General features: G+C 37.6%; 1 protein-coding gene across 1 annotated transcript in view; it reads left to right on the top strand.

Annotated features, from left to right (window-relative positions):
* The window catches only part of ATF6 (activating transcription factor 6), a 219,664-nt gene that overhangs the window by 47,870 nt on the left and 145,589 nt on the right, over positions 1–26,205 (top strand). The window contains exon 10 of the mRNA XM_047782874.1: positions 128–219. Coding sequence (XP_047638830.1) covers positions 128–219 — 92 coding nt within the window. The remainder of the gene's footprint in view (positions 1–127; positions 220–26,205) is intronic.

Raw genomic sequence — 26,205 nt, 5'->3', positions numbered from 1 at the left:
GTTTTTTCTTTGCTTGTTTGTTTAAGCATTCACATAACTGGTGAAAAGGAGAGTTGTTATCTTAGATGTCGCTTTTTGTGATGTTGATTTGAAGTTCAATTGTGTTTAATGTGGTCATTTTCTTTAGAACCAGAGGCTTAAAGTTCCTAGTCCGAAGAGAAGAGCCATCTGTGTGATGATAGTTTTGGCATTTGTCATACTGAACTATGGACCTATGAGGTAAGAGTATAGATATTTATTTTGGATCTAAAGTTAATATTTTAAATTCTTGTTATTTATTTTCGTTCTGGTTATAAGCTAGAGAAAAATGGCTTTGTTTTGTTCTTCTTAGAGACAAGATAGGAGAAGAAAGATTTGTTCCTCATTCTTCATGTAGGTCTAGCAGAAAGTTCAAGTTTTTTTTTTTTTGTCTTTTTTTGCTATTTCTTGGGCCGATCCTGCGGCATATGGAGGTTCCCAGGCTAGGGGTCAAATCGGAGCTGTGGCCACCAGCCCACGCCAGAGCCACAGCAACGCAGGATCCGAGCCGCGTCTGCAACCTACACCACAGCTCACGGCAACACCGGATCGTTAACCCGCTGAGCAAGGGCAGGGACCGAACCCGCAACCTCATGGTTCCTATCGGATTTGTTAACCACTGCGCCACGACGGGAACTCCAAAAGTTCAAGTTTTTTAATGAAGGGAGCTTTAAGTTATTAAATAGATCATGGATGAAGCAGAATAATGAACTAATTAAGATCATGGGCCTTGAAATTAGACTGCCTGAGTTCAAATCCTAGCTCCTCCACATAGTAACTTCATAGTGGTTTTTTTGGTTTTTTTTTTTCTTTTTGCTATTTCTTTGGGCTGCTCCTGCGGCATATGGAGATACCCAGGCTAGGGGTCGAATCGGAGCTGCAGCCACTGGCCTATGCCACAGCCACAGCAACGCAGGATCCGAGCCACGTCTGCAACCTACACCACAGCTCGTGGCAACGCCGAATCGCTGGATCGTTAACCCACTGAGCAAGGGCAGGGACCGAACCCATAACCTCATGGTTCCTAGTCAGATTCGTTAACCACTGCGCCACGACGGGGACTCTAGTAACTTCATAGTTTTAGGCAAGTTACTTAATCTCTCTGTGCTTCAGTTACTAACCTTTGAAATGATTTTATAGTAGTAACATTACTTACCTTAATACTATGATACTTGAGTATCAGTGATTACAAGGCACTTGAGTGGCTTCCTCTCTAGCTAGAAAACAAGGAGCTATAGCAGTAATTCTGTTTCTTCTTTAGTAAGTTTGGAATGGGAATCAATATAAGTATCTTAAGCATTTTAGTTGAATTTGGTACAGGTTTTAAGCTAAGTCACAACTAAGAAATGCTGCTTTTAGGTTGGAGTTTTTGAATACTAGAATTCAGAGGGATCTTGGAAATCATCTTTTTCAGGTTCCCACTCACCATAGACATTCAACACATGATTAAGTCAGCATCATGGATGTTGGGGAGTCAAAGAGTTAATTATAATTAGGCAGTGGTCATGCCTTTAAACCTCCCATGATCTAGCTGGGAGGAGAGACATATGAAGGGATGACTATAGGATAATGTGATGAATGCCATAATATCAATATGGAACAAAGTACTAAAAGAATATAAATGAGAATATGGATTCCTTGAGGAAAAGGTTCATGTCTTATTGATAGATGCTCAATTTTTTTGTTGTTGAATGGCAGAATGATAAGGGAAATCCCATAAAGGAAGCTGCATCTTGAAGTGTGGTGACAGTTTGCTAAGTACAAAGTATGGGAAAGGCATGCCAAACAGAGGGAGCAGCATGAAAGAAGGCACAATTGTGAAATGGCCAGACATTTTCAGAAGAAAGTGAAAAATTCAGTGCATTTTATATATGTGGGATTGTGTATGAGGAAATACGGCTAGAGGTATAAGTGGGGGCCAGATAATGAAGGGCCTAGTATGCTACTATATACAGTGAGGCATTCCTAGGTTTTTAGGCATAGGGTAACACAATCAGTTTTGTATCTTCGGAAGATGACTCTCAGGGTGGTATTGAGAGTGGATTGGACAGAGGAGAAACTATTGGCAGAGACAGGGTTAGGAGACTGCCCATTTATTTAAGGGAATAGATGAGATTCTGAACTTAGACTGTGAGGATGGAAAGGATGAACTATCCCAGAGTACATCTCTGAGATAGACTCTGTGGGATTTGATGATGAATACAATGTGAAATGTGAGGAAGAAAAGAGAGAAATTAAGATAATTCCAAAATTTCTGTCTTGAATGGTGATGCTGTTACTTGAGGTAGCAAACACAGAAAGATGAACCATTTTATAATGGAAGATAGTGGTTTTTATTATGAGTATGGGAAATCTACGATAGTGACTGGATATTGGGAATTACCATAGTTGATAGCTAGACAGATGTTAGCAGATAGATGAGATTGTCCAAGGAGAACAGCAATAAGAAGAGGAAGTGGAGTATTAAGAATCTGGAGGAATCAGCTTGAGCAGTAGATGGACTCAGGAAAAGAAGCCCAGAGTGAGTAAGTTAGGAACAGAATGAGAAAAAAAAAATGGTTTTCTGAAGCCAAGGATGAAGAGATTGTCAAGAGGGCCTTGAGCTGGAAGTTCCCGTTGTGGCTCAGTGGAAGCGAACCTGACTAGTATCCATGAGGATACAGGTTTGATTCCTGGCCTCACTCAGTGGGTTAATGATCCAGCAGTGTTGCTATGAGCAGACATGGCCCAAGTGTTGCTGTGGCTGTGGCATAGGCCAGCAGCTGTAGCTTGGATTCAACCCATAGCCTGAGAATTTCCATCTGCCATACCTGCACCCCTGAAGTTAAAAAAAAAAAGAGGGGCTTGAGCAGAGTGGTATCACAAGTTGAGGTCTTGGGAGAGGCACAAAGCTGAGGTGAGAACATTGAATTTGGTAATTGGCAGGCCCAGTAGTACTCTTGGAGAGCAGATTTATTAGGGGTAGGAAGTCTATGTTAAAATTAGTTGAGAACTGAAGGGAATTATAAGTTGAATGATCTTTTATTAATAAAATGTTTTATTATGAAGACTTTCAAACATACAGAAATTAGAGAAAATAGTACAATGAACTCTCTTAGACCCGTCACCTAGCTTCAGTAAATATCAACATTTTGCCAGCTTTGCTGAAAAGAGTTTAGGTAATAGAGACAGTGAGCATGCATTATCCTTTTAAGAACTTTGGGAGGGAAAGAAGAGTAAGGATTTGGGAGGATTAAGTAGATTCTGTTTTTAGGATGTGGGAAACTTTACAGATGGTCATTTAATTTTTGATGACAATGAAATGCACTTCTGACAGTTGTTTACATTCTCAAAGATAATCATATTATCTTTATTTTTCTAGCTTTACTCTCAGGCTTAATAAACCTAATTTCTTTACTCATTTGTCCTGTGTTTTAGTTTTCAAATCTGTTCTCTGTCCTGGTCCCTCTTCTGGATACTCATTCATCCATTTCCTTCATACCGAGTTGCATCTTTGTTCCAGGCTTTGTGATGGTCTTATTTATCAGCATTCATGTTGGAATGTGGAGTCCAGAGCTGAAACATTTCCTCAGATGTGTTTGACCTGTGTAGAATATAATGAAACTCTTACTTTCTAAGAGCTCTTTTTTTTTTTCTTGCAGCCCAATATTGTGGTTAACTTTTTTTTTAAGAGATGTATTATTAACTAAAATCCCCATATCTTTTTCAAATGTTTGATGACCAAAATATGTCACTCCCATTTTATTTCTATATAGTTGGATTCTAAAGAATGAAATATAGATCTTATATTGAACTCTTGTTATTGTGTTTTTTTGTTTGCTTTTTAGGGCCACATTCACGACATATGGAGGTTCCAGGCTAGGGGGTCTAATCGGAGCTACTTATTATTGTTTATTGTGACTCTTGTCACAATTTCCCAGAGCATTTGATATCCTCATCATGGAGCTCCAGAGACCAATCTTTTTTTTTTAATGATTTTAATTTTTTCCAGTATAATTGATTTACAGTGCTCTGTCAATTTCAGAGTGACCCAGCCATATATATAATTTTTTAAATTAATTTACTAAGACAACTCTGAAAAGAAGTCGTAATTCTGAGTTGACTTATTTTTAATTTTTTAATTTTTTTTTCTTTTTAGGGCCACACCCATAGTATATGGACATTCCCAGGCTAGGGGTCGAATCTGAGCTACAGCTGCCAGCCTACGTCATAGCCACAGCAACATCAGCTCCGAGCCATGTCTGTGACCTACACCATAGCTCACAGCAACGCCAGATCCTCAACCCTCTGAGTGAGGCCAGGGGTAGAACCTGCAACTTCATGGTTCCTGGTCAGATTCGTTTCTGTTGCACCACAACGGGAACTCCAGAGTTGACTTATTTTTGAAAGTTCATACTATACTAGACATGTTACATAGTATATGCTGAAGAGATACCTGGATCAAGCATTTGAATTATTAAAAAAATTTTTTACTACTTTATTCATTATTTACTCTTGATAACTTACCCATATTCTTCACATTAAAATTATTTTGTCCTTTTAATTTTTGTGTTTAAATTAATTTTTGTCTTCTTTATTCATGAAAATCTGTCTCTTGATTCATAAAGGAGAAAAGAGACGTGCTAATCAAAACTTTACCCTCCTGACTTAGGAACTTGAGTATAATTAAATTTCTTGACTAGAGCAAATTGGATTATTATAGAGTGGGTATGGAGCCACCAGCAGCTCCCTAAATGAAGCATTTTATACTGGGACCTTCAATACTAGAGGGGGCTACATGGCTGTAGGCCATTTGTTAGAACTCCAGTTATACTCATTTCTTCCTTTCAAAGTCTCCTTTGTATAATGACTTTTTCCGTGACTTCCCTCCATGACTTTTGGCCACAGCCATTGAAGAAAACAGAGCCGTAGGTTTTAATTATTATCTTATATTTAAATGTCAGCTTTTTAAGGTAATCATTTATAGTTATACCCTGAAGATTCTAACTATTATTGCACTCCTTTTCCTTTTGAATGCTCTTTGGACTACTTGGAACTACAGGGCTCTACACTTTCAGAACTGCTATAATTAATTTGACCATTCTCCTATTAGTGGGCGTTTACAAGTTATTTCTGCGCGCACACACACACACACACACACACAGGGTACTGTCCACATGTATAGAAAGAAAGTATATATCATGTGCGTGTCTGTGTGTGTGTAGAGAGAGAGAAGTAGACTGGAGTTAGAAAGCATGAATATCTGAAATTGTGATAGATTCTGTCAAATTACCTTCCCAAAAGACCATGCCAGTTTACACTCCCACCAGCAAGTGAAAGGAAGATCCATTTCTCTGTATCTTTCCTAACATGGATATTGTGTTGTTGTTGTTGTTTTTAAGATTTACCTATCTTCTGGATCAAAATGTTATCATTATTCCGGCCACACTGGCTTCCCTGCTCTTCCTGAACACACTAATGATGTTCCTGCTTCAGGGTCTTCACATTTGCTTGCCTAGAATCTTCCCCCAGTGGCCTTCCTTCAGGCATAATCTGAAATGCCCCCTCAGTCAGACTGTCCCTGGACTACCTTCTCTAAATTGCCACCTCTGCTTCTACCATTATACTCACTATTTTCTGTCTTCCTTTACTCTTCTCCATAGCACTTCTCATCTTCTAGAATAATAAAATTTACTTGTTTTTTTTATTTCCATACAGATACTCATCTCTTTTTTGTTTTACGGTGCTTAGAACAGTACCTGGCACGTAATAGTCACTCATTAAATATTTGTGGGTTGAATGAATGGGTTCCCTCCCTACCCCATTCCCTTTTAGTGTTATTTTTTGGTATGTCTTTAGCTAGTTATATTTCCCTTTTAAAAGAATATTTGCTGTCTGACCAAAAAAAAAAATCCTTTCTTTCTGTGTGAATTGCTGTAAACCCACTTGCATGTATTAAACATGTATCTAGTGTTTATTGGCAACTAACTTGCTTGCCATACTTGGCATATGTTTACTAATTCCTGCTTTTGTATGTTTACATACACCAGTCCTAAATTGAAAGAATTTCCTTCTCTCTTTCAACGTATGTTTTTTATTCAACTGCTTCTCACCAGTTATGAAATTTATTACATTTTCTTCTACTTGTTGAAGTTGTGCTTTGTGCTATTGTTTCTTATGTATGTTTTAGCACAGCTCTAAGGTCTTAGATCATGTTGTCTAGTTCTTTAATTTTGTCCTATAGGGACAAGGCAGTGTTCACCCTAGAGCAGATACACCTTTATGTGTGTTCATTTGCTATTTCTCAAAAGCTATGTGCTTTTGGTTCCTCATTTCTTATCTAGGCTATATGAGAGGTACTCATTATTCAGTCAGATACATAGCATATATTTTTAGAGCACTCTTGTTTTCCAGGTACTGAGCAAGGAACCAGGAGTGTAAAAATGAATAAAAGTCTAGTAAGAGAAGCATATATGTAAATAATTATAGTATGAGAAAGATTTATGTAGATGTTATATAAAAATTAGGGACATTTTTTGAAGGAACATCAGTAACTTTGCAAATGGCAGTCATAGAACTTTATGCAGTAGCATTTAATGAACAAATAAGGAGAATGGAATTATGCTGAAGGAATTGAGCAGTCTTTTTGTGAAAGCCCTCATAACTCAATAGAGGTTTGAAAAATAAGATATGAACAGAAATTTTTTCATGAATTAATGATCTTCACAGATACTGAGGTGATGATGTATCAGGGGATGGGTCTCATTTCCATGAGCAGGTAGATTGATGCATTATGGTTCGAGGAGATTTTGGTCTCAGTTTATCAATAAAGGTTTGTGTTTTAAAAAATTAGATGGACAATACAAAAAGGGGAATTAAGAATGGAAGAGAGTTAAATACTTGAAGATCCTGAGGAACAACCAGAGGAAATCTGTTTCTGTCTTTGTGTGAAGGCTTTATGAACAGCAGGCCAAGAAGTAGTGGGAATATTAGGAACTGTTCAAATTTTAAAAACATGTTAAAAGGCTTAGTTTGAAGAAAAGCAACAAACAGAAGAGCTGGAAGGAATGAAGAAATATCAAAGTATCTCAACAAGTTGGAATATCTCCAGGCACCAAAAAGGAAATAGGAAAGAAACTGGCTATGAAACTCATAAAAACTGGGAACCATTTCTTCTAGAGAATATTTGGCACAAACAGTGAAATATCAAAGCTCAGGGAGCAACGATGACTTGAAAGATTGAAATCTACCCCTGAGCCAAATGTTGGGAATGGAGCTGTTCCATCATTTATATTATTCAGAGTTATTTCTTGATTGACTTCATCATTTACAGCCTCTTCACTGCAAGGCTGAGGATCTTCTTAGGCCTGGGACTCTGCCAGCAGAGCAGAAACTCCCCAGTTGAATTCTGTTAGTACACCTGGAAGATATTTGTTGAACAACTTCCACATCCATGGCATTGTATATCTATTAAGCAAGCATTATTATGTTTTAATTTGTATGAAATTGCATAGGCTTTTAAGTAGCAGATTGTGAGTTCTAACTCAACTCTTCTCAGGTCCGCAAAAAACTAAGTCTGGCCAGACCAATAGACATTTTAATCAGAGATTTCCAAAATATTTTAAATTTAGGAACCTAAGCTCTTTCATAAGAGATCATGTTACCATAATAAAGTTGTTAATGTTGTTTCAGATGTTCAGTGTAGAATTGAACTTTTGTGCCTTATTGGTATGGGTCCAAGTGAGAAAAATATATAACAGACATTTGCCAAATATAGGTATGCCTTAAGAAACATTGCTTGAAGGCACTTGGTGATGAAATGTAAATACATCTTATATGTAAAGTAGTGAGTTTTGTCAAAGTAATGTGTAGCGAAACTGACTACTTTGAAGAGTTTTGGGTTACTGAAAAGAGTTTCGGGTCACCACACAGAAAAAGAAAATAAACTAAATAGACTTAAAAGGGTTAATTTTCTAACCTTATTGATATTGTGTGGATGGTAAAGAGGGCATCTAGCTATTTTTGGCACAGGATTCAAGAATTGGCCTGCTCTGGGTGGTCTTTAAAAATAGTAACTCTGGGCAGCAGGGAATGGCTAATCAGGACAAATGTGAATTGGTAGGAAACCCTCTTCTCACTACTTGTTGGGTTTAAGTCTATGATTATTAGTCATATTTTATAGTTGAAGTACCTGAAAGTTATCCCGTTTCTCTTTATAAAAGTTATCGTCAAAAACTACACCTTTTCTGCTAAACTAAAGCATTTTCTCATCATTTCCCCCCCCCCCATTGTTGAAGAAACCTTAAGACCTTTTGTTTTTGGCAATAGGATGGGCTAGAAGTTCAGAAAAAAACTTTGCATTTTAGTACACCAGAAAATACTGGATTAAAAAACAAATTGAGTTCCCATCATGACTCAGTGGGTTAAGAATCCAACTAGTCTCTGTGAGGATGTAGATTTGATCTCTGGCCTCAATCATTGGGTTAAGGATCTGGCGTTGCTGTGACATAGGTTGCAGATGGCAGCTCAGATCCAGTATTGCTGTGACTGTGGTGTAGGCCGGCAGCTGCAGCTCTGATTTGACCCCTAGCCTGGAAACTTTCATATGCTGCAGATGTGCCTTAAAAAAAATCAAAACTCTTACTTCCACAACATTGTAAAACAACTACACTTCACTAAAATTGAAGCAAATAAAAAACCTTCAATATGCTGCCTACAAGAAACTCACCTTAGGACAAAAGATACATATAGATTGAAAGTGAAAGGGTGGGGAAAAATATTTCACACCAATAGACAAGACAGAAAAGCAGGAGTCGCAACACTCATATCAGACAAAATAGACTTTAAAACAAAAGACATAAAGAAAGACAAAGAAGGACACTACTTAATGATTAAGGGATCCGTCCAAGGAGAGGATGTTACTATCGTCAACATATATGCCCCAAATACAGGAGCACCCAGATACATACAACAAATATTAACAGACATAAAGGGAGATATTGATGAGAATACAATCATAGTAGGAGACCTTAATACCCCCCTCACATCAATGGACAGATCCTCTAGACAGAAAACCAATAAAGCAACAGAGATCCTAAAGGAAACAATAGAAAAGTTAGACTTCATTGATATCTTCAGGACACTACATCCAAAAAAATCAGAATACACATTCTTCTCAAATGCTCATGGAACATTCTCAAGAATCGACCACATATTGGGACACAAAGCTAATCTCAATAAATTTAGGAGCATAGAAATTATCTCAAGTATCTTCTCTGACCACAATGCCATGAAATTAGAAATCAACCATGGGAAAAGGAAAGAGAAAAAAACCTACTACATGGAGACTAAACAACATGCTACTAAAAAACCAATGGGTCAATGAGGAAATCAAAAAGGAAATTAAAAACTACCTTGAAACAAATGATAAGACACAACCGCTCAAAATCTATGGGATGCTGCGAAAGCAGTGCTCAGAGGGAAATTTATAGCACTACAGGCCTTTCTCAAAAAAGAAGAAAGATCCCAAATTGACAACTTAACCCTCCACCTAAATGAATTAGAAAAAGAAGAACAAAAAAGTCCTAAAGTCAGCAGAAGGAAGGAAATTATAAAGATCAAAGAAGAAATCAATAGAGACTCAAAAAACAATAGAGAAAATTAATAAAACCAAGAGCTGGTTCTTTGAGAAGGTGAACAAAATTGACAAACCCCTGGCCAGACTCACTAAAAAGAGGAGAGAAAGAACCCAAATAACCAAAATTAGAAATGAAAAAGGAGAAATCACAACGGATACAGCAGAAATACAAAAAACCATAAGAGAATACTATGAACAACTATACAGCAACAAGTTTGACAATCTGGAAGAAATGGACAATTTTCTAGACTCTTACAGCCTGCCAAAACTGAATCAAGTAGAAACAGACCAACTGAACACACCGATCACTAGAAATGAAATTGAAGAGGTCATAAAATCACTCCCTACAAATAAAAGTCCAGGACCAGATGGCTTCACAGGTGAATTTTATCAAACATATAAAGAGGAATTGGTGCCCATCTCCTTAAACTCTTTCAAAAGGTTGAAGAAGAAGGAATACTCCCAAAGACATTCTATGATGCCACCATCACCCTCATTCCAAAACCAGGCAGAGATACCACCAAAAAAGAAAACTATCGGCCAATATCATTGATGAATATAGATGCAAAAATTCTCAACAAAATCTTAGCCAACTGAATCCAACAACATACCAAAAAAATTATACACCATGACCAGGTTGGGTTCATCCCAGGGTCACAAGGATGGTTCAACATACGCAAATCAATCAGCATCATACACCACATTAACAAAAAAAAAAGTCAAAAATCATATGATCATCTCAATAGACGCAGAAAAAGCATTTGACAAAGTCCAACATCCATTCATGATCAAGACCCTCGCCAAAGTGGGTATAGAGGGAACATTCCTGAATATAATCAAAGCCATTTATGATAAACCCACAGCAAATATACTCCTCAATGGGGAAAAACTGAAAGCCTTCTCACTTAAATCTGGAACAAGACAGGGATGCCCACTCTCACCACTGCTCTTCAACATTGTTTTGGAAGTCCTAGCCACAGCAATTAGACAAACAAAAGAAATAAAAGGCATCCATATAGGAAGAGAAGAGATAAAACTGTCACTGTATGCAGATGACGTGATACTATACATAGAAAACCCTAAGGACTCAACCCCAAAACGACTTGAACTGATTAATAAATTCAGCAAAGTAGCAGGATATAAGATTAACATTCAGAAGTCAGTTGCATTTCTGTATACTGCAATGAAATATTAGAAAAGGAATACAAAAATACGATACCTTTTAAAATTGCACCTCACAAAATCAAATACCTCGGAATACACCTGACCAAAGAGGTAAAGGACCTATGTGCCGAGAAGTATAAAACTTTAATCAAAGAAATCAAAGAAGATGTGAAGAAATGGAAAGATATTCCATGTTCCTGGGTTGGGAAAATCAATATTGTAAAAATGGCCATCCTACCCAAAGCAATCTACAGATTCAGTGCAATCCCTATCAAATGACCCATGACATTTTTCACAGAACTAGAACAAACAATCCAAACATTTTATATGGACCCACAAAAGACCCAGAATCGCCAAAGCAATCCTGAGAAACAAAAACCAAGCAGGAGGCATAACTCTCCCAGACGTCAAGAAATACTACAAAGCCACAGTCATCGAAACAGTGTGGTACTGGTATCAAAACAGACAGGCAGACAGACCAATGGAACAGAATAGAGAATCCGGGAATAAACCCTGACACCTATGGTCAATTAATCTTTGACAAGGGAGGCAAGAACATCAAATGGGAAAAAGAAAGTCTATTCAGCAAGCATTGCTGGGAAACCTGGACAGCTGCATGCAAAGCAATGACACTGGAACACACCCTCACACCATGCACAAAAACACACTCAAAATGGCTAAAAGACTTAAATATACGACAGGACACCATCAAACTCCTAGAAGAAAACATAGGCAAAACACTCTCTGACATCAACATCATGAATATTTTCTCAGGTCAGTCTCCCAGAGCAATAGAAATTAGAGCAAAAATAAACCCATGGGACCTCATCAAACTGAAAAGCTTTTGCACAGCAAAGGAAACCCAAAAGAAAACAAAAAGACAACTTTCAGAATGGGAGAAAATAGTTTCAAGTGATGCAACCGACAAGGCCTTAATCTCTAGAATATATAAACAGCTTATACAACCCAACAGCAAAAAAAACCAATCAGTCAATGGAAAAATGGGCAAAAGACCTGAATAGACATTTCTCCAAAGAAGATGTACAGATGGCCAACAAACACATGAAAAAATGCTCAACATCGCTGATTATAAGAGAAATGCAAATCAAAACTACCATGAGCTATCACCTCACACCAGTCAGAATGGCCATCATTAATAAACCCACAAATAACAAGTGCTGGAGGGGATGTGGAGAAAAGGGAACCCTCCTGCACTGTTGGTGGGAATGTAAACTGGTACAGCCACTATGGAGAACAGTGTGGAGATACCTTAGAAATCTATACATAGAACTTCCATATGACCCCACAATCCCACTCTTGGGCATATATCTGGACAAAACTCTACTTAAAAGAGACACGTGCACCCGCATGTTCATTGCAGCACTATTCACAATAGCCAGGACATGGAAACAAGCCAAATGTCCATCGACAGATGATTGGATTCGGAAGATGTGGTACATATACACAATGGAATACTACTCAGCCATAAAAAAGAATGACATAATGCCATTTGCAGCAACATGGATGAAACTAGGGACTCTCATACTGGGTGAAATGAGCCAGAAAGACAAAGACAAATACCATATGATATCACTTATAACTGGAATCTAATATCCAGCACAAATGAACATCTCCTCAGAAAAGAAAATCATGGACTTGGAGAAGAGACTTGTGGCTGCCTGATGGGAGGGGGAGGGCGTGGGAGGGATCGGGAGCTTGGGCTTATCAGACACAACTTAGAATAGATTTACAAGGAGCTCCTGCTGAAGAGCATTGAGAACTTTGTCTAGATACTCATGTTGCAACAGAAGAAAGGGTGGGGGAAAAAATGCAATTGTAATGTATACATGTAAGGATAACCTGCCCCCCTTGCTGTACAGTGGGAAAATAAAAAAAAAATTATAAATAAAATTGAAGCAAATAGTGTACTTCTCTCAATAATTGATAGAACACATAGACAAGAAAATTTGCAAGAATACTGAGGATTTGATTATTGTCCTTATTAACTTTGATCTAGTGGCCCTATCAATGCAAAGTTTTTCAAGTATATGTGAAAGTGTTCAAAAACTTTAATAGGTCATAAAGGAAATATAATCAAATTTTCAAAGAATAATATATGGACTGCATTTACTGTTCATGCACTTAAACTAGAAATCAGTAGCAAAAAGATGAAACTAAGAACCCCTATACTCTAAAAATTATGAAGCACAGTTCTAAATAATAACCCATAGATCAAGAAAAAATCATAATGAAATTTGGTGTTAAATTATGGTATTAAAATGCTATTTATCAGACCTTGTAGGAAGTACCATACTCGTAGGAAAAGCAAATTGCAGAGAACTATTTACAGTGTGATTACATATCAGATTCAGATCAGGAAAATTGTACACTATGAATGCATGTGCATATGTGGTATAGCTATAAAGAAAAGCAAGAGGATTGTTACTCAGATTTCAAAAGTGGCATTGAGCAAGTTTAACTCATTGCTAGACTGGGCTAAGTATTTCTTCTTGGTGTTCCCAAATTCTCCTATATAGATATAATAGAATGTATCGTATTTTACTAATTATTTATTTGTGTATCTGTCTTCATCACTACAGACTTTTTTTTTTCTCCAAAGAATAAAAGTTCTACCTTATTCCTTTTTTAAAATATTCTCAGCATGTAGGATACTATGTATAGTCATTGCACTGAATTGCTAAGAAGGGTTTTGTCATGGTGACAAAGAGGGAAGGGCATTCTAGGCAGAGGGAATACCCTGAACAAATGATTAGAGAGGTGAAAGAGGATGGCTTTTACCTGCAGTAAGAAGCAGTCAAGGATGGCTAGAGCTTGCCTTGCTTTTATTTTTTTTATTTTAAAAAATTTATTCTTTATTTTTTTTTGTCTTTTTAGGGCCCTGCCTGAGGCATATGGAAGTTCCCAGGCTAGGGGTCAAATCAGAGCCATGGCTGCCGGCCTTTGCCCCAGCCACAGCAGTGCCCAATCTGAGCTGTGTCTGCAACCTGGGAACACTGGATTCTTCACCCACTAAACGAGGCCAGGGATCGAACCTGCATCCTCATGGATACTAGTCGGGTCATTACTGCTGAGCCACAAGGGGAACTCCAAGCTTGCCTTGCTTTTAGATTGTACTTGACATATTGTAGCTACTTCATAAATATTTGTTAGATGATAGTTGAGTGACTGACTGAATGATTGAATGTGAATGAATGTAGACAGTATGGTGGGGAATGGTAAATAGTTGGGCTGAAAGCATAGGCTGTGTTTAGGTCATATAGGCCATCATGTTTGCTGCAAAGGAGAACAGCATAAAACAGTGACTAATGCAGGGAAATGTTCTAATGAGTACCAAGTAATGTGTTGTATGTGTGAGTGTTACTGAGAAAAGGGAGAAAAATGGAAATAGTTTTTATAAAAAAAGGCTTCACGGAGAAGAGTAAAATTAAAGGTTTATAAGGAGAGAAGGAGAGAGAGACATTCCAAGGGAAGTGTATGATACATGGCAGTAACAAGGTATAGTATAGAAATGGAAAAGAAGTTATTCCCCTTTTTAAAAAATAAAACAGGCAAAATTTTTTCTTGAGTCCATTTTCTTTATTTCTTCTAAAATACATTTATTTTACATTTTCTAAGATAGATTAATTTTCATAGCTATTCTTTATATCGCATTTACTACTACTTTCTGATTATAAATGTGGTTTCTTCTAATCATTTTTCATAAACTAAACCTTCTAACAGATGTTGAAACTGGATAGGATACAATAAATGGTTATTAAGTTTATTTTCTGAAATTGAATAAGCAATATTTTCTCTGTAGGGAGGGGACTTAATCTTTAGAATTTCCTCCTCTTGGGTTCCTGCTTCCTTAAAGCAGTGGTCAAAAGTCATACCTGACGTTCATACCTAAAGCGTGATTTTTCATTGCTTCTCTATGCTGCGTTTCTGTTTAATTTGTAAATTTTGTTGTTGTTTTAAGTTTATGCTTCATGACTTTTGATATTAGGTGTAAGTTTAACTTGCTCCCTGACTCCAAGGATTGATGTAAATCTCAGATATCCAGGAAATATGGTGAGGTAGGGGAAATGAACAGTATTCATTTTAAGTACTTGTAAAAATACTTCATAAAGAAAAGTTGAATTAATTTAAGAAATGAGGGGGAAATAAAGGGAGAGAAAGGGAAAATAGATTAATTTTGATGAAAACAATTTCTGAAAGGTTCTGTTAGCATCATAAATTTTAACCAGGAACAAGTTTTTCTAAAAATACTTCCTTCTTTATAAAACAGGGTGACTAATGGAGTTCCCGTCGTGGCACAGTGGTTAATGAATCCGACTAGGAACCATGAGGTTGCGGGTTCGGTCCCTGCCCTTGCTCAGTGGGTTAACGATTCAGCGTTGCCGTGAGCTGTGGTGTAGGTTGCAGACGCGGCTCGTATTCCACGTTGCTGTGGCTCTGGCGTAGGCCGGTGGCTACAGCTCCGATTCAACCCCTAGCCTGGGAATCTCCATATGCCGCGGGAGCGGCCCAAGAGATAGCAACAACAACAACAACAACAATAACAACAACAACAAAAAGACAAAAAAAAATAAAAAAATAAAACAGGGTGACTAAGAGCTTGTTGGGAAACACCAGTCTAAATGCCACTTGCAGTTTGTTGTTTATCAGCTTTGTTATGTTCTGAGTTTTGCCAACGCTTGTGTAATGGTAGAGCTAATTTTTGTCAGAGAAGTTTGTCTGATGTTTTGTAAATTTTACTTTTCTCCTTAACAATTTGGATTTTTTTTTTTTTTTTTTTAGGGCCACATTTGTGGCATATGGAAGTTCCTGGGCTAAGGTGTTGAATCCGAACCTCAAAGGGTTGAATTGGAGCTGCAGCTGCCAGCCTACACCACAGCCACAGCAACGCCAGAGCTGAGCCACATCTGTGACCCATCAGGTGAGACCAGGGTTCATACCCATATCCTCATGTACATTAGTCAGGTTCTTAACCTACTGATCCACAACAGAAATTCCCTGGACTTTTTGTTAAATTCTCTCCTAGTGGTTTTCAGCTGTGCCTAAAATTAATTGCTATGAAATCTTAAAAAGGTAGCTAACTGAGCCCTACCTCAAACCTATGGAATCTAGTAAGATGGATCTAAATAATTTGTTTTTAAGCAAAGTTTTTTCTTCCAGTGATCCTGAAGTATGTCCAGGTTGGAAAACTACTGTGTATAGTTTTGTATTTCTTTCCTTCTATACATTGACCCATATGGTAATGTGAGAGCACTTATCCATTAAGTTAGAAGATAATATATATAAAAGCAGTTTTATTAAATTTCTAGACAGACACTTATGTGTTTATAGGTTTGTATTACATAATTGCAGAAATTTATGGGCCTGTGCTTTTTTCAGAATAGGAGCCATAGCAATAACTCTGTGAGAGGAACTTCTTCCTGGCACCTAGGAGGGCAGTATATAGATTATTTTGTTATGTTTTCCCCTTTCTGTTTTAAAAGTTACTATAATTATCTCTTTTTCTGCCAATAATAAAGCAACATCTCGAGGAGGTTGTGCATATATTAGGTATTAGGTCTTTAAAAACATAATAATTATTTGAAATTGACAATCCTTTTTCCTTCCTTGTTCTTGGTGAGGTGCTGTCCCCTCACAGAACCAGAATCTTTACAGTTTGAGACATCAGACTTGGATGAGGAAGCGTAAATCGTACTACTTTATTTTTTGCCTTTTTTTTTTTTTTTTTTTTAGGGCTGCACCCACAGCATATGGAGGGTCCCAGGCTAGGGGTCAAATTGGAGCTATAGCCGATGGCCTACACCACAGCCACAGCAATGCAGGATCCGAGCCACGTCTGCGACCTACACCACAGCTCACGGGAACGCCGGATCCTTAACCCACTGAGCAAGGTCAGGGATCAAACCCACATCCTTATGGATACTAATTGGGTTCATTACCACTGAGCCACAATGGGAACTCCTCATACTACTTTAAAGTCCATTTACTCTGTGGTGTTCCTATGAGACTATGTTATAAGGAAAAGGTTGCCACAGAGAATACTGAATTGAATTTGAGTTGTCTGGAACTAGTTAGAAATAAATGTCTCTTAATTCCAGTATTCTCTACTTTTGTCAGCTTTCCATTATTTTTACAGGAAGAATTACAGTTTTTTATCCTGACATGAGCCTGTCCCTAAATTTGGCTTCAATTTTTTTTCCCCTATTCAATTGCAAAGCACATTTTGCTGTATGATATCACTATTGGCTGTAGGTTAAAAGTTACTGTATAACTTAAATGTCAGACTTCAAACCACCAAGTATACGTGGTTTTGTTCAGACAGATTTTTAAATGAAATCTAATTCAAGTTTTTGGCTAAAAGTATTTTCCACATTTATCAAAGTGACACATAAACTGAAGAAATACAATACAACTAAATACCAGGTGTCATTGAATCTGGGATTGCAGAGAGGTAGCAGAATTAAGGGCAGTTTTTTTCCCTAGTCTTAATTTATTCATGTTCTTCAAAAAAGTATCAACAAAGTAGTTAGTTCTCTTTTCTTCCAACCTCTGTAGATTTCATCTTTTGTTCTTACAAATGGCTTGCAGTCCATCAGTAGTGCAGAGCTGAGTTTTGAGGGCATGGAAAATTCTGTTGATGATTTTCTTTAGTTTTGGCTTTCATGTGAGTGGTATATAGGGAGGCTTATAAGGAATATCCTGGTGACTAATAGAACAACAGCCATGCCATGCAGAGAAAAGGAAATTGGTGTTTGCAGAAAGAGGAATTAGGACTCTATCCAATAATTTAACCCATTTTCCTGAAGCTTAAGACTGGATATGAAAGGAGAAAATATGTATTTTATGGGTTGATGGGACTGATGTAACTATAACAGAAAAGAGATTGCACTCAAATTTATAGGCATCTTGACATTTAGAATGATTACAGTATGTCTTTCTCAAGTAAGAGTATACCAAAGGTTGTTTGCTGTGTTAAATGACTCATTGACTTCAGCAATTTAATTGCGGGTGTTATGAGTTATCTATTGCTATGTAGCAAACCATCCCAAAAAACTTGAAGGCTGAAAGTCATTTATTTTGCTGAAACATCTGCAGTTTAGGAAGGGCTCAGTGGAGACAGCACTTCTTTGTTCCCTGGAGTGTCAATAGGTTGGCTTGTGGTAGGGGACCTATTTTTAAGATGGCTCACTCCTCATGGCCAGCAAATTGGTGCTGGCTTCAGCTGGTACCTGAGCCAGGTCTGTTGGCTAGGTGTCTCTTTTTTTTTCATTTGGGCCTCTCCACAAGCTGCTTAGCCTTCCTTACAATATAGTGGCTAGGTTCCAAGAATGATCATCACCTATTAGAAGAGTGCTTGCTTTATAATTGTTCATTGAATGGATGAAAGAATATCAGGTTGTTTTCTTGCTCTTTTTGGCTAACTTGGCAAACTGCCACATAAAGTAGATGTTTCAGAGTCTGGTAATCCTTGGTTCTGAAAACTGCTACTTAGAGGATTTTTTTTTTTAATATCTTGACTATTGATCTTTTTCTTCATTCAGTCAAATTTCTGTTCTTAGTAAATTACCCCTGATTACTTCTACCCTGCAAAAATCATCTGTGAACCATTTAATAAACAGAGAAAGAAAGCTCTCTTAATATTTGGAGAAATTCCTTGAGAGCGCCCTGTCTTTAGCCTTAGTTGCAATGAAAATTAACATAATTTCCTGTCCTGGATCTGGAGATGTTGCAATAGTGAGTTCACCACCTGCCATTTAGGGTTAGTTTCCCTAAAATAAAGACCTTGATTTTTCTCCTGGCAAGAGGCAGAATGGTACATAAAATTCATTTGTTACTTAAAAAAAAGAAGGAATGTCTCCTATGGGTCAGGCATTGTCCTAGAATAGCACAGAAGTCTCTACACTCTTTAACTTATAGTTTAGTGAGGACATAGAGATAATGAACATAGTAAGTAAAATGATACAATTGCAAATTCCTTTTTTTTCCCTTTTCTTTTTTGGCCACACCCACAGCACATGGAAGTTCCTGGGCCAGGGAGAGAGTCTGAGCTGTTGATGTGGCAATGCTGGATCCTTAACCCCCTGCACTGGGCCACGACCAAACCCAGGCCTCCACAGAGACACGCCGGCTCACTAACCCACAGTGCCACTTCGGAAGGCCCTACAATTGTAAATTCTGTGAACAGAAGGATAAAGTATGGCAGCGTAAATGGTTTTACAAGTGTGAGGGTAGATGTTGGAATTATAGTTTATTTATTTAGGGACTGTAGTTTTAAATAGTGATTATTGTAAAGTAGACATTTGAAGTAAGACTTGCAGGTGATAATTAGGCATATGGATATAGGGGGGCGAGAACATTCTAGGCAGAGGAAACAGCTCGTACAAAGGCCTAGGATGGAAGTGTGCCTTGTATGTTTAGGGAAAAGCAAGGTGGGAGGGGTCAGTGTGGCAGGACCAAAGTGAGCCAGGGGGAAAGTAGTAGGAGATGATGCCAGAGAGGTATGATGGAAGGAGAGGTTGAATTTGGTGAGGCCTTGGTCATTTTAAGGATTTGGGCTTTTACCATGATAGAAATGGAGAGCAATCTGAAGATTTTGAGCAGAGAAGTGACATAGTAATCTGACCTAGATTTTAAAACAATCACTGCAGTTGCTATGTTGAGAATAGCCTGAACCTGGCAGATGGAAAGTCAAGCTGAGCCACTAACTGGGTCATCTTTGGGACACATAGCCCTTCCAAATTTATAAAGCATGTTCACATCTGTCATCTGATTTGAATCTTTGAAAAACCCTGTGAAATATTTATTTTTCCTATTTTACATGTGTGGAATTGGAGGCTCAGAGAAGTTAACTGACTTTCCCAAAGCTCTCAAGTGGGAATTCTCAGAGCCACCCATTGAATCCAGATTTCCTGACTCCAAATTTTGTGTTCTTCCCACTATTCCACATTAAAACCTGAATATCTCCATGCTCGTTTCAGCTTAAAGTGATTTCAGTTTTTCATGTGCCTTTCTCAGGCAGAGCATTAGCGGCATATGGGTTTCCTTTGGGTATGGGAACCAGTATGGTTCTTACCTGCTGAGATGAATTGAACTTAAAATTGACCTACTTGTACCATAAGGAAATAGGTTTGCAATGAACAGAATAGATTTGGAGATATGCCATTTTTTGTTCAGCTACTTGTTATGGAAATTGGGTATCTGAAATCATCTCTTTAGGATTAAGTTGGCTTTATAAATTAGTCTAAAACAGTTGTTGGCTTTTAGAATTTCATAAATGAAAAAGAAAACTAACAATTTTCTTCTTTTTATATTTTTCCCAGACTTTTGGGGAAATTGAAATTACTTGTATTTTATTAATCTATGCTTTTCAGGCCCATTGACCTATAGCATGAGCAAGGTTTATTGGTGTAGTGATTATTTTGTGGCTTAAAACTGTTGTGACTCTTGCAGAGTAGCATGTTTTTGGTCATAGAGACATAGAGACTTCTATTTTTTAAAATATTTATTAGTTTTTTTAAAAATACTGAATAGAGGAGTTCCCGTCGTGGCACAGTGGTTAATGAATCCGACTAGGAACCATGAGGTTGTGGGTTCCATCCCTGGCCTTGCTCAGTGGGTTGAGGATCCGTCGTTGCCGTGAGCTGTGATGTAGGTTGCAGACGCGGCTCGGATCCCGTGTTGCTGTGGCTCTGGCGTAGGCCAGCAGCTACAGCTCCGATTCGACCCCTAGCCTGGGAACCTCCATATGCCGCGGGAGCGGCCCAAAGAAATAGCAAAAAGACAAAAAAAAAAATACTGAATAGAATCTGATTTAAGCTAATTATGAAAAGAGTTTGATTAGATTGTTTGATTAGAGTTTGATTAATGTCATGAACTATAAACATTCATTGAATGCAAATCATTATACTAACTCTTATTGTGATTGAGTCATCTCCTTGTGTTCTTGGAAATTTTTCCAAAATTAACAAAAGGGGACATTGAATGATGCAAAAACACTCATGCCAAGAATCTAAGTGTTCATGTGAACAATATTTTCTCATACTTTTTTGTACATTTTGTACAGATTGCTTTCTTAATATTTGTGTTATCAAGATTGTACTAAGGCAGTCTTGAATTCTGTCAGTAAATAGAGCTTCTTGTCATTCAAATTTACTAAAAACAAAGGAAATACAAATTTACAGTTATTTAGATGGTTAAAATTAGTTTCTATAGATCATTACATAGATTTTTCAAGCATATATAGATGTTTTCAGCTCAATCGGGCAGTCAGCTTCTCTGTAATTTAGCTTAAAAGAAATCTCATTTTCAGACAAAAAAAAAATTTTTTTTTTACAAGGAAAGGGGTCAAGTGACAACAACTACCAAAAACAAACAAGTGAAAAACTTTAAAAGATTCTTTACAAAATATCTTAATATATTACCTTTTCAAAATACATTTTCGCCCAATGGGTAGGTAATACAATTAGACTCAGAGGCAGTTTGGATCCTCATTTTGCCTTTTCTTTGACTGACTTCCTGGTTTAAAATACTTTATTGACTCTCTGTAATGGAAGTGTTTTGAAGATCATTTTTGCAGAGTTCACCAAATCTGAATGAGCCCTCAAGCTAAAAAAGGGTAAAAGTTACTGAAGTAACTGTAGTTAAATGCATATTGTCATTGATAACATTACACAATTATTACTTACATGGGCAGTGGAAAAAATAGTGATCACTTATGAGCCAAACCACTCAGCATTAAAACTTACTTCTAGCAAGTCTAGCTAAGTGATTATAGTATAGCCCAATTACAGATGAAATAAATGAAACTGGTAGTTAAAAATCAAAGCATTTGCTTATAATAGCCATAAATTGTGATTTCAAATGCCAGTTTTCACAGTGGTAGTAAAAGTAAAGTCATTGAAAGAATAATCATCAGTAGAACGGTTCTTTAAAAACTTCCAAGTACCAATAATTGTGAATTAATTTTCTCTGTACATCATTCATAAACACACAGTTTTTGATTGTGTCCTCCTATAGTCCTCTCATCTAACTCCCCATCCTTTTCCTCAAACTGTCCACCTCTGTTGGATTTATTGTGAAAAACATAACTTTTAGGTAATTGAGATAGGCAAGGTGGCATGAAAAACAAGATTAAAGTAGTGGTTCTCAAACACTGGCATGCATCACCAGTACAGCCAGTTAAAACATAGATTGTTAAGCACCACTTCCAAAATTTCTGGGCAAGTAGGTCTGGAATGGAGCCTGAGAAATTGCATTTCTAATCAATTATCAGGTGATACTGATGCTGCTGGTTAGGTACCACACTGAGAATCAGTGGGCTAGAGGAAGGTGCATTCTTATCCAGAGGAACTAACAGAGTGTGTTAATTACTAGTTGAGAGTAAGATTCAAGGAAGAAAAAGCATAGAAACTATTCCTAGTAGTCATAATAGCCACTTTGACTTGTCAGTTAACTATGAGAGCCTCACTAATGACTTTAAGATCCCTAGCCAGGAAATTGGAAATCAGAGGAACTGTTCTAGTAATCTGTTGTTTTTTTTCCACAGTGGCATTCCCCAAGTCCTCTGGAAGAATAGGAGACAAATATAATACCAGTTTTTAAAAGAAAGTAGGTAGATTTCCCTCGTTAGACCAAGGAATTTAATATAGGTATAGATATTTAATATAGATATTGATATAGAAAGGGATGTGATTACTGGGAGCCAAAATTAAAACGAGAAAACACCATACCAGTTTTGATTCTTTTATTGAATAAATTGCTAGACTACTGATATCGTAGCAGGCATGGCCATCCAAAATCTAGCCTTGCAGCACTGTCAGTTTCCTTTCTTTCCCTTCTCTCTCTGAGATGATCCTTTTCCCACAGCGTTTGCACATGCTCATGTCCGCAAGTATACCTTCTTCTGCTTTACTTGCAATTCCCTAAGCAAAACATACTCTCTTATGATTATATCCTTTTTCATATACTGGTCTACATGAAATGCCTTCTCTCACTCTCATCCTTCTTTTCCACCTGTTTATTTATTGCTTGTCATTTAAGGTAACTTCATGATCCTCTTCATAGAGATCAAATCCCCATTGTATGCTTCTATAACATTTGACAGTAACCCCATGTTATCCTGCTTGTCCCTCTGTTATCTTTTATCTATATCACCTCCTAAACATACACACACAGACACATAGACAGTGTATTTGATTTTTGTTTTTGAGTTTTAGCATCAGATGTGATTCCTGGAACATAATAGGAATCTAGTACAAGTTGAATAAATAAATACATCAATCAATAATTCTGGGAAGTATCAGCATAATGTTGTGATGGTATTCTAATCCTGGAACCAAATTCTGGCTTCATTAAATACTCAGAGCATGTATGTTTCTGACACCAATTCCAATGTATGTTTTTTCACACTACCAAAATGTTCCTCCCTAAGGATTCTAGTTATCCAGTTCCAGTGTGTGGGGAGGGTTTTCCCACACCACCAAGCAACTGTCCAACCCCAGCCAGGTGTCCTACAATTCAGCTTAGTTCTGATACTGTGTGTGTGGAGATAGTGTCGGATCCCATTAAGGGCTCAGTCCTACAAGAGATACCCTCCTGCCCTGCTCAGACATCAGTCACAAATCCAAGTTGTCACTTGTGCTTCTGGCCAACCAGCTACATAAGTCAGAGGGTTCCATGACCACCTCCTCAGATTCATTTAATTTGCTAGAGTGGCTCAACAGAAGTCAGAAACATTTTACTTACTAGAGTACCATTTTATTATGAAAGGGTATAACTCAGTAACAGCCAAATGGAAGAGATGCATATGGTATTTGGGAATGGGCAGGGAGCTTCTGTGCCCTCTTCAGACTCACCACTGTACCTGAATCTTCACCAACCCATATGCTCTCTGAATCCCTTCCTTTTGGGTTTTTATGGAAGCTTGACTGAGGTATAACTGATACTATTCATTGGTCATTGGTGATTGAACTCAATCTCTAGCCCCTTTCCATTCCCTGGAGGTGGGGGTGGTGGGTGGGATTGAAACTTCCAATTTTCTCTTGGTTTCTGTTGCTATTGGTTCCTTGGGGACCAGCCCAGAGGTAACAACCTAAGGGCCTTCCACTGTTACCTCATTAACATAGCAAAAGGCACCTTTCTGGTTCTTATCACTTGGGAAATTACAAGGGTTTCCCTGTGCTGGGGAAAATGTTGACATATATATTTCTTATTATAAATCACCATATCACAGTATGACCTTTGGCAAACTGTTTAAACTCTTTGAGCTTCAACTTTCTTTGAGCTTTCATTTCTTAGTATGTAGTAGGTGCTCAAAAGATGGTAGCTGCTGTTACATTGTATTTGCTGCTTAGAAGAATATTTAATAGTCTTGTAATAACTCTGTGGTCAAGATGAGAAATTTTGGATGAGGTGATCTTACAGTTAGTTCAGAAGCAGTTTAACTTATGTTTTTACAAACTTGGAAGTCACTCCCTATGAGCATGCTCCAGGGTTCAATTTTTTTGCATATTTTTCCATATCTTAATAAAATTTTTCCATATCTTATTAAAATTTTTTTGCATCTTTTCCATATCTTAATAAAAGCTTAATTGAGGATGTTGATGGAATGCTGGTCTTTGCTTAGAAGAAGAATTTTTTTTTTTTTTTTTTTTTTTTGCTAATTAGGATCTTAAAAGCTCAGAAATGATGTTTTAAAAGGAATTGATGTAAATTACTCAGCTGGGTCAAAAAGCTCAATTATATAAATTCAAAATTTTAAGTGGAAGAGGAGGGGAGGGAAAGAAATATAGTCCAAAATCAGTTTGTGGGAAGAGTTGGAATTTTAATTAAACCAGCCTCAATATAAATAGCGTATGATGTAATTGCCAAAAAAGCCCATATGATATTAGGCTGCATTGGTGGAAGAATAATATTTAGAACATGGAAAGGAATTATCCTGTTTCATCCTGTAATGTTCATACTATTTGAGAAGTACTGTAGTTATTTCTGGACATCATTTTTGAAAAGTATATTGAGATATGCATATCCGCTGGTATGCTGAGGGAACCTAAAACTGTACTATAAAGAGGAACACAGAAAAGAAACTATAGTCTTGAAAAAGAAAGCCTGGGGTGAGGGTTGGGGGATGTTAGAGGTCTTTGGACATTAGAAGAAGGCTTGCTTAGACTTGTTTTGAATAGCCACAGAGTCCAAAACTAGTACCCAAACTGGTAGAAGTCATAAAGAAGCACATTTCTAGTTAAAACCAGGGAAACTCCTAGTTTGGGTAATAGAGCTTCTTCTAGTCCTTAGAGGGATTGAGGGAGTACTTCCATCCAACAGGAATGTTGTTATGGGGATATTTCACAAATACAGTGGAGGGGTAGGCCTGTAGGGGTTGAATTAGTTGAGAGTCTGTAAACTGAGGGGAAAGTTCTTAACTTTGATTTTATTTACAGCATACTTTCCTAAGTAGAATTTTTGGCATCAGATTTGAAAGGATTAAAAGAAACACTTTTTTAAAAAAGTAAATTTCAGAGTTCCCGTCATGGCTCAGTGATTAACGAATCTGATTAGGAACCATGAAGTTGCAGATTCGATCCCCGGATTTGCTCAGTGGATTAAGAATTCGGCGTTGCCCTGAACTGTGGTGTAGGTCGAAGACCTGGCTTGGATTCTGTGTTGCTGTGGCTCTGGCGTAAGCCGGCAGCTACAGCTCTGATTAGACCCCTAGCTTGGGAACCTCCATATGTCACGGGAGCAACCCTAGAAAAGGCAAAAAGACAACAAAAACAGAATAAATTTCGAAAAGAAAAAATATACAATTATCACACTTTTCATTTGACTTCTCTACAAAATTGTTTTTATTTACTATTCATCTCATATTTTCTAAAATACTCACCAAGATAAGTTTTCCTAAGTTTAGTTGGATATTCCACCAGGCCTTTTCTCTCATTTGCAGTAGGACTTATACTATTTGTGACCACTCAGGTAAATATTTTCTCTGATAGTTACAATTGTAACTACAATTTTAGTTGCAGGAAATGAAATTTTACATAATGGCTACGGTGTGGTGGTATACTTTTTTTTTTTTTGTCTTTTTGCCATTTCTTGGGCCGCTCCCATGGCATATGGAGGTTCCCAGGGTAGGGGTTGAATTGGAGCTGTAGCCACCAGCCTACGCCAGGGCCACAGCAACGCGGGTTCTGTGCTGCGTCTGCGACCCACACCACAGCTCACGGCAACGCCGGATCCTCAACCCACTGAGCAAGGCCAGGGATGGAACCCACAACCTCATGGTTCCTAGTTGGATTCGTTAACCATTGAGCCATGACGGGAACTCCAATTTGGTGCCATACTTTTGAGGAGTTTGTAGTTTGCCAAAGTGCCACAGCATAAGATGTGGTAAC

This window comes from Phacochoerus africanus, chromosome 6 (assembly GCF_016906955.1).
Source record: "Phacochoerus africanus isolate WHEZ1 chromosome 6, ROS_Pafr_v1, whole genome shotgun sequence".
Lineage (NCBI taxonomy): Eukaryota > Metazoa > Chordata > Mammalia > Artiodactyla > Suidae > Phacochoerus > Phacochoerus africanus.
This window is presented reverse-complemented; position numbering and strand designations above follow the sequence as displayed.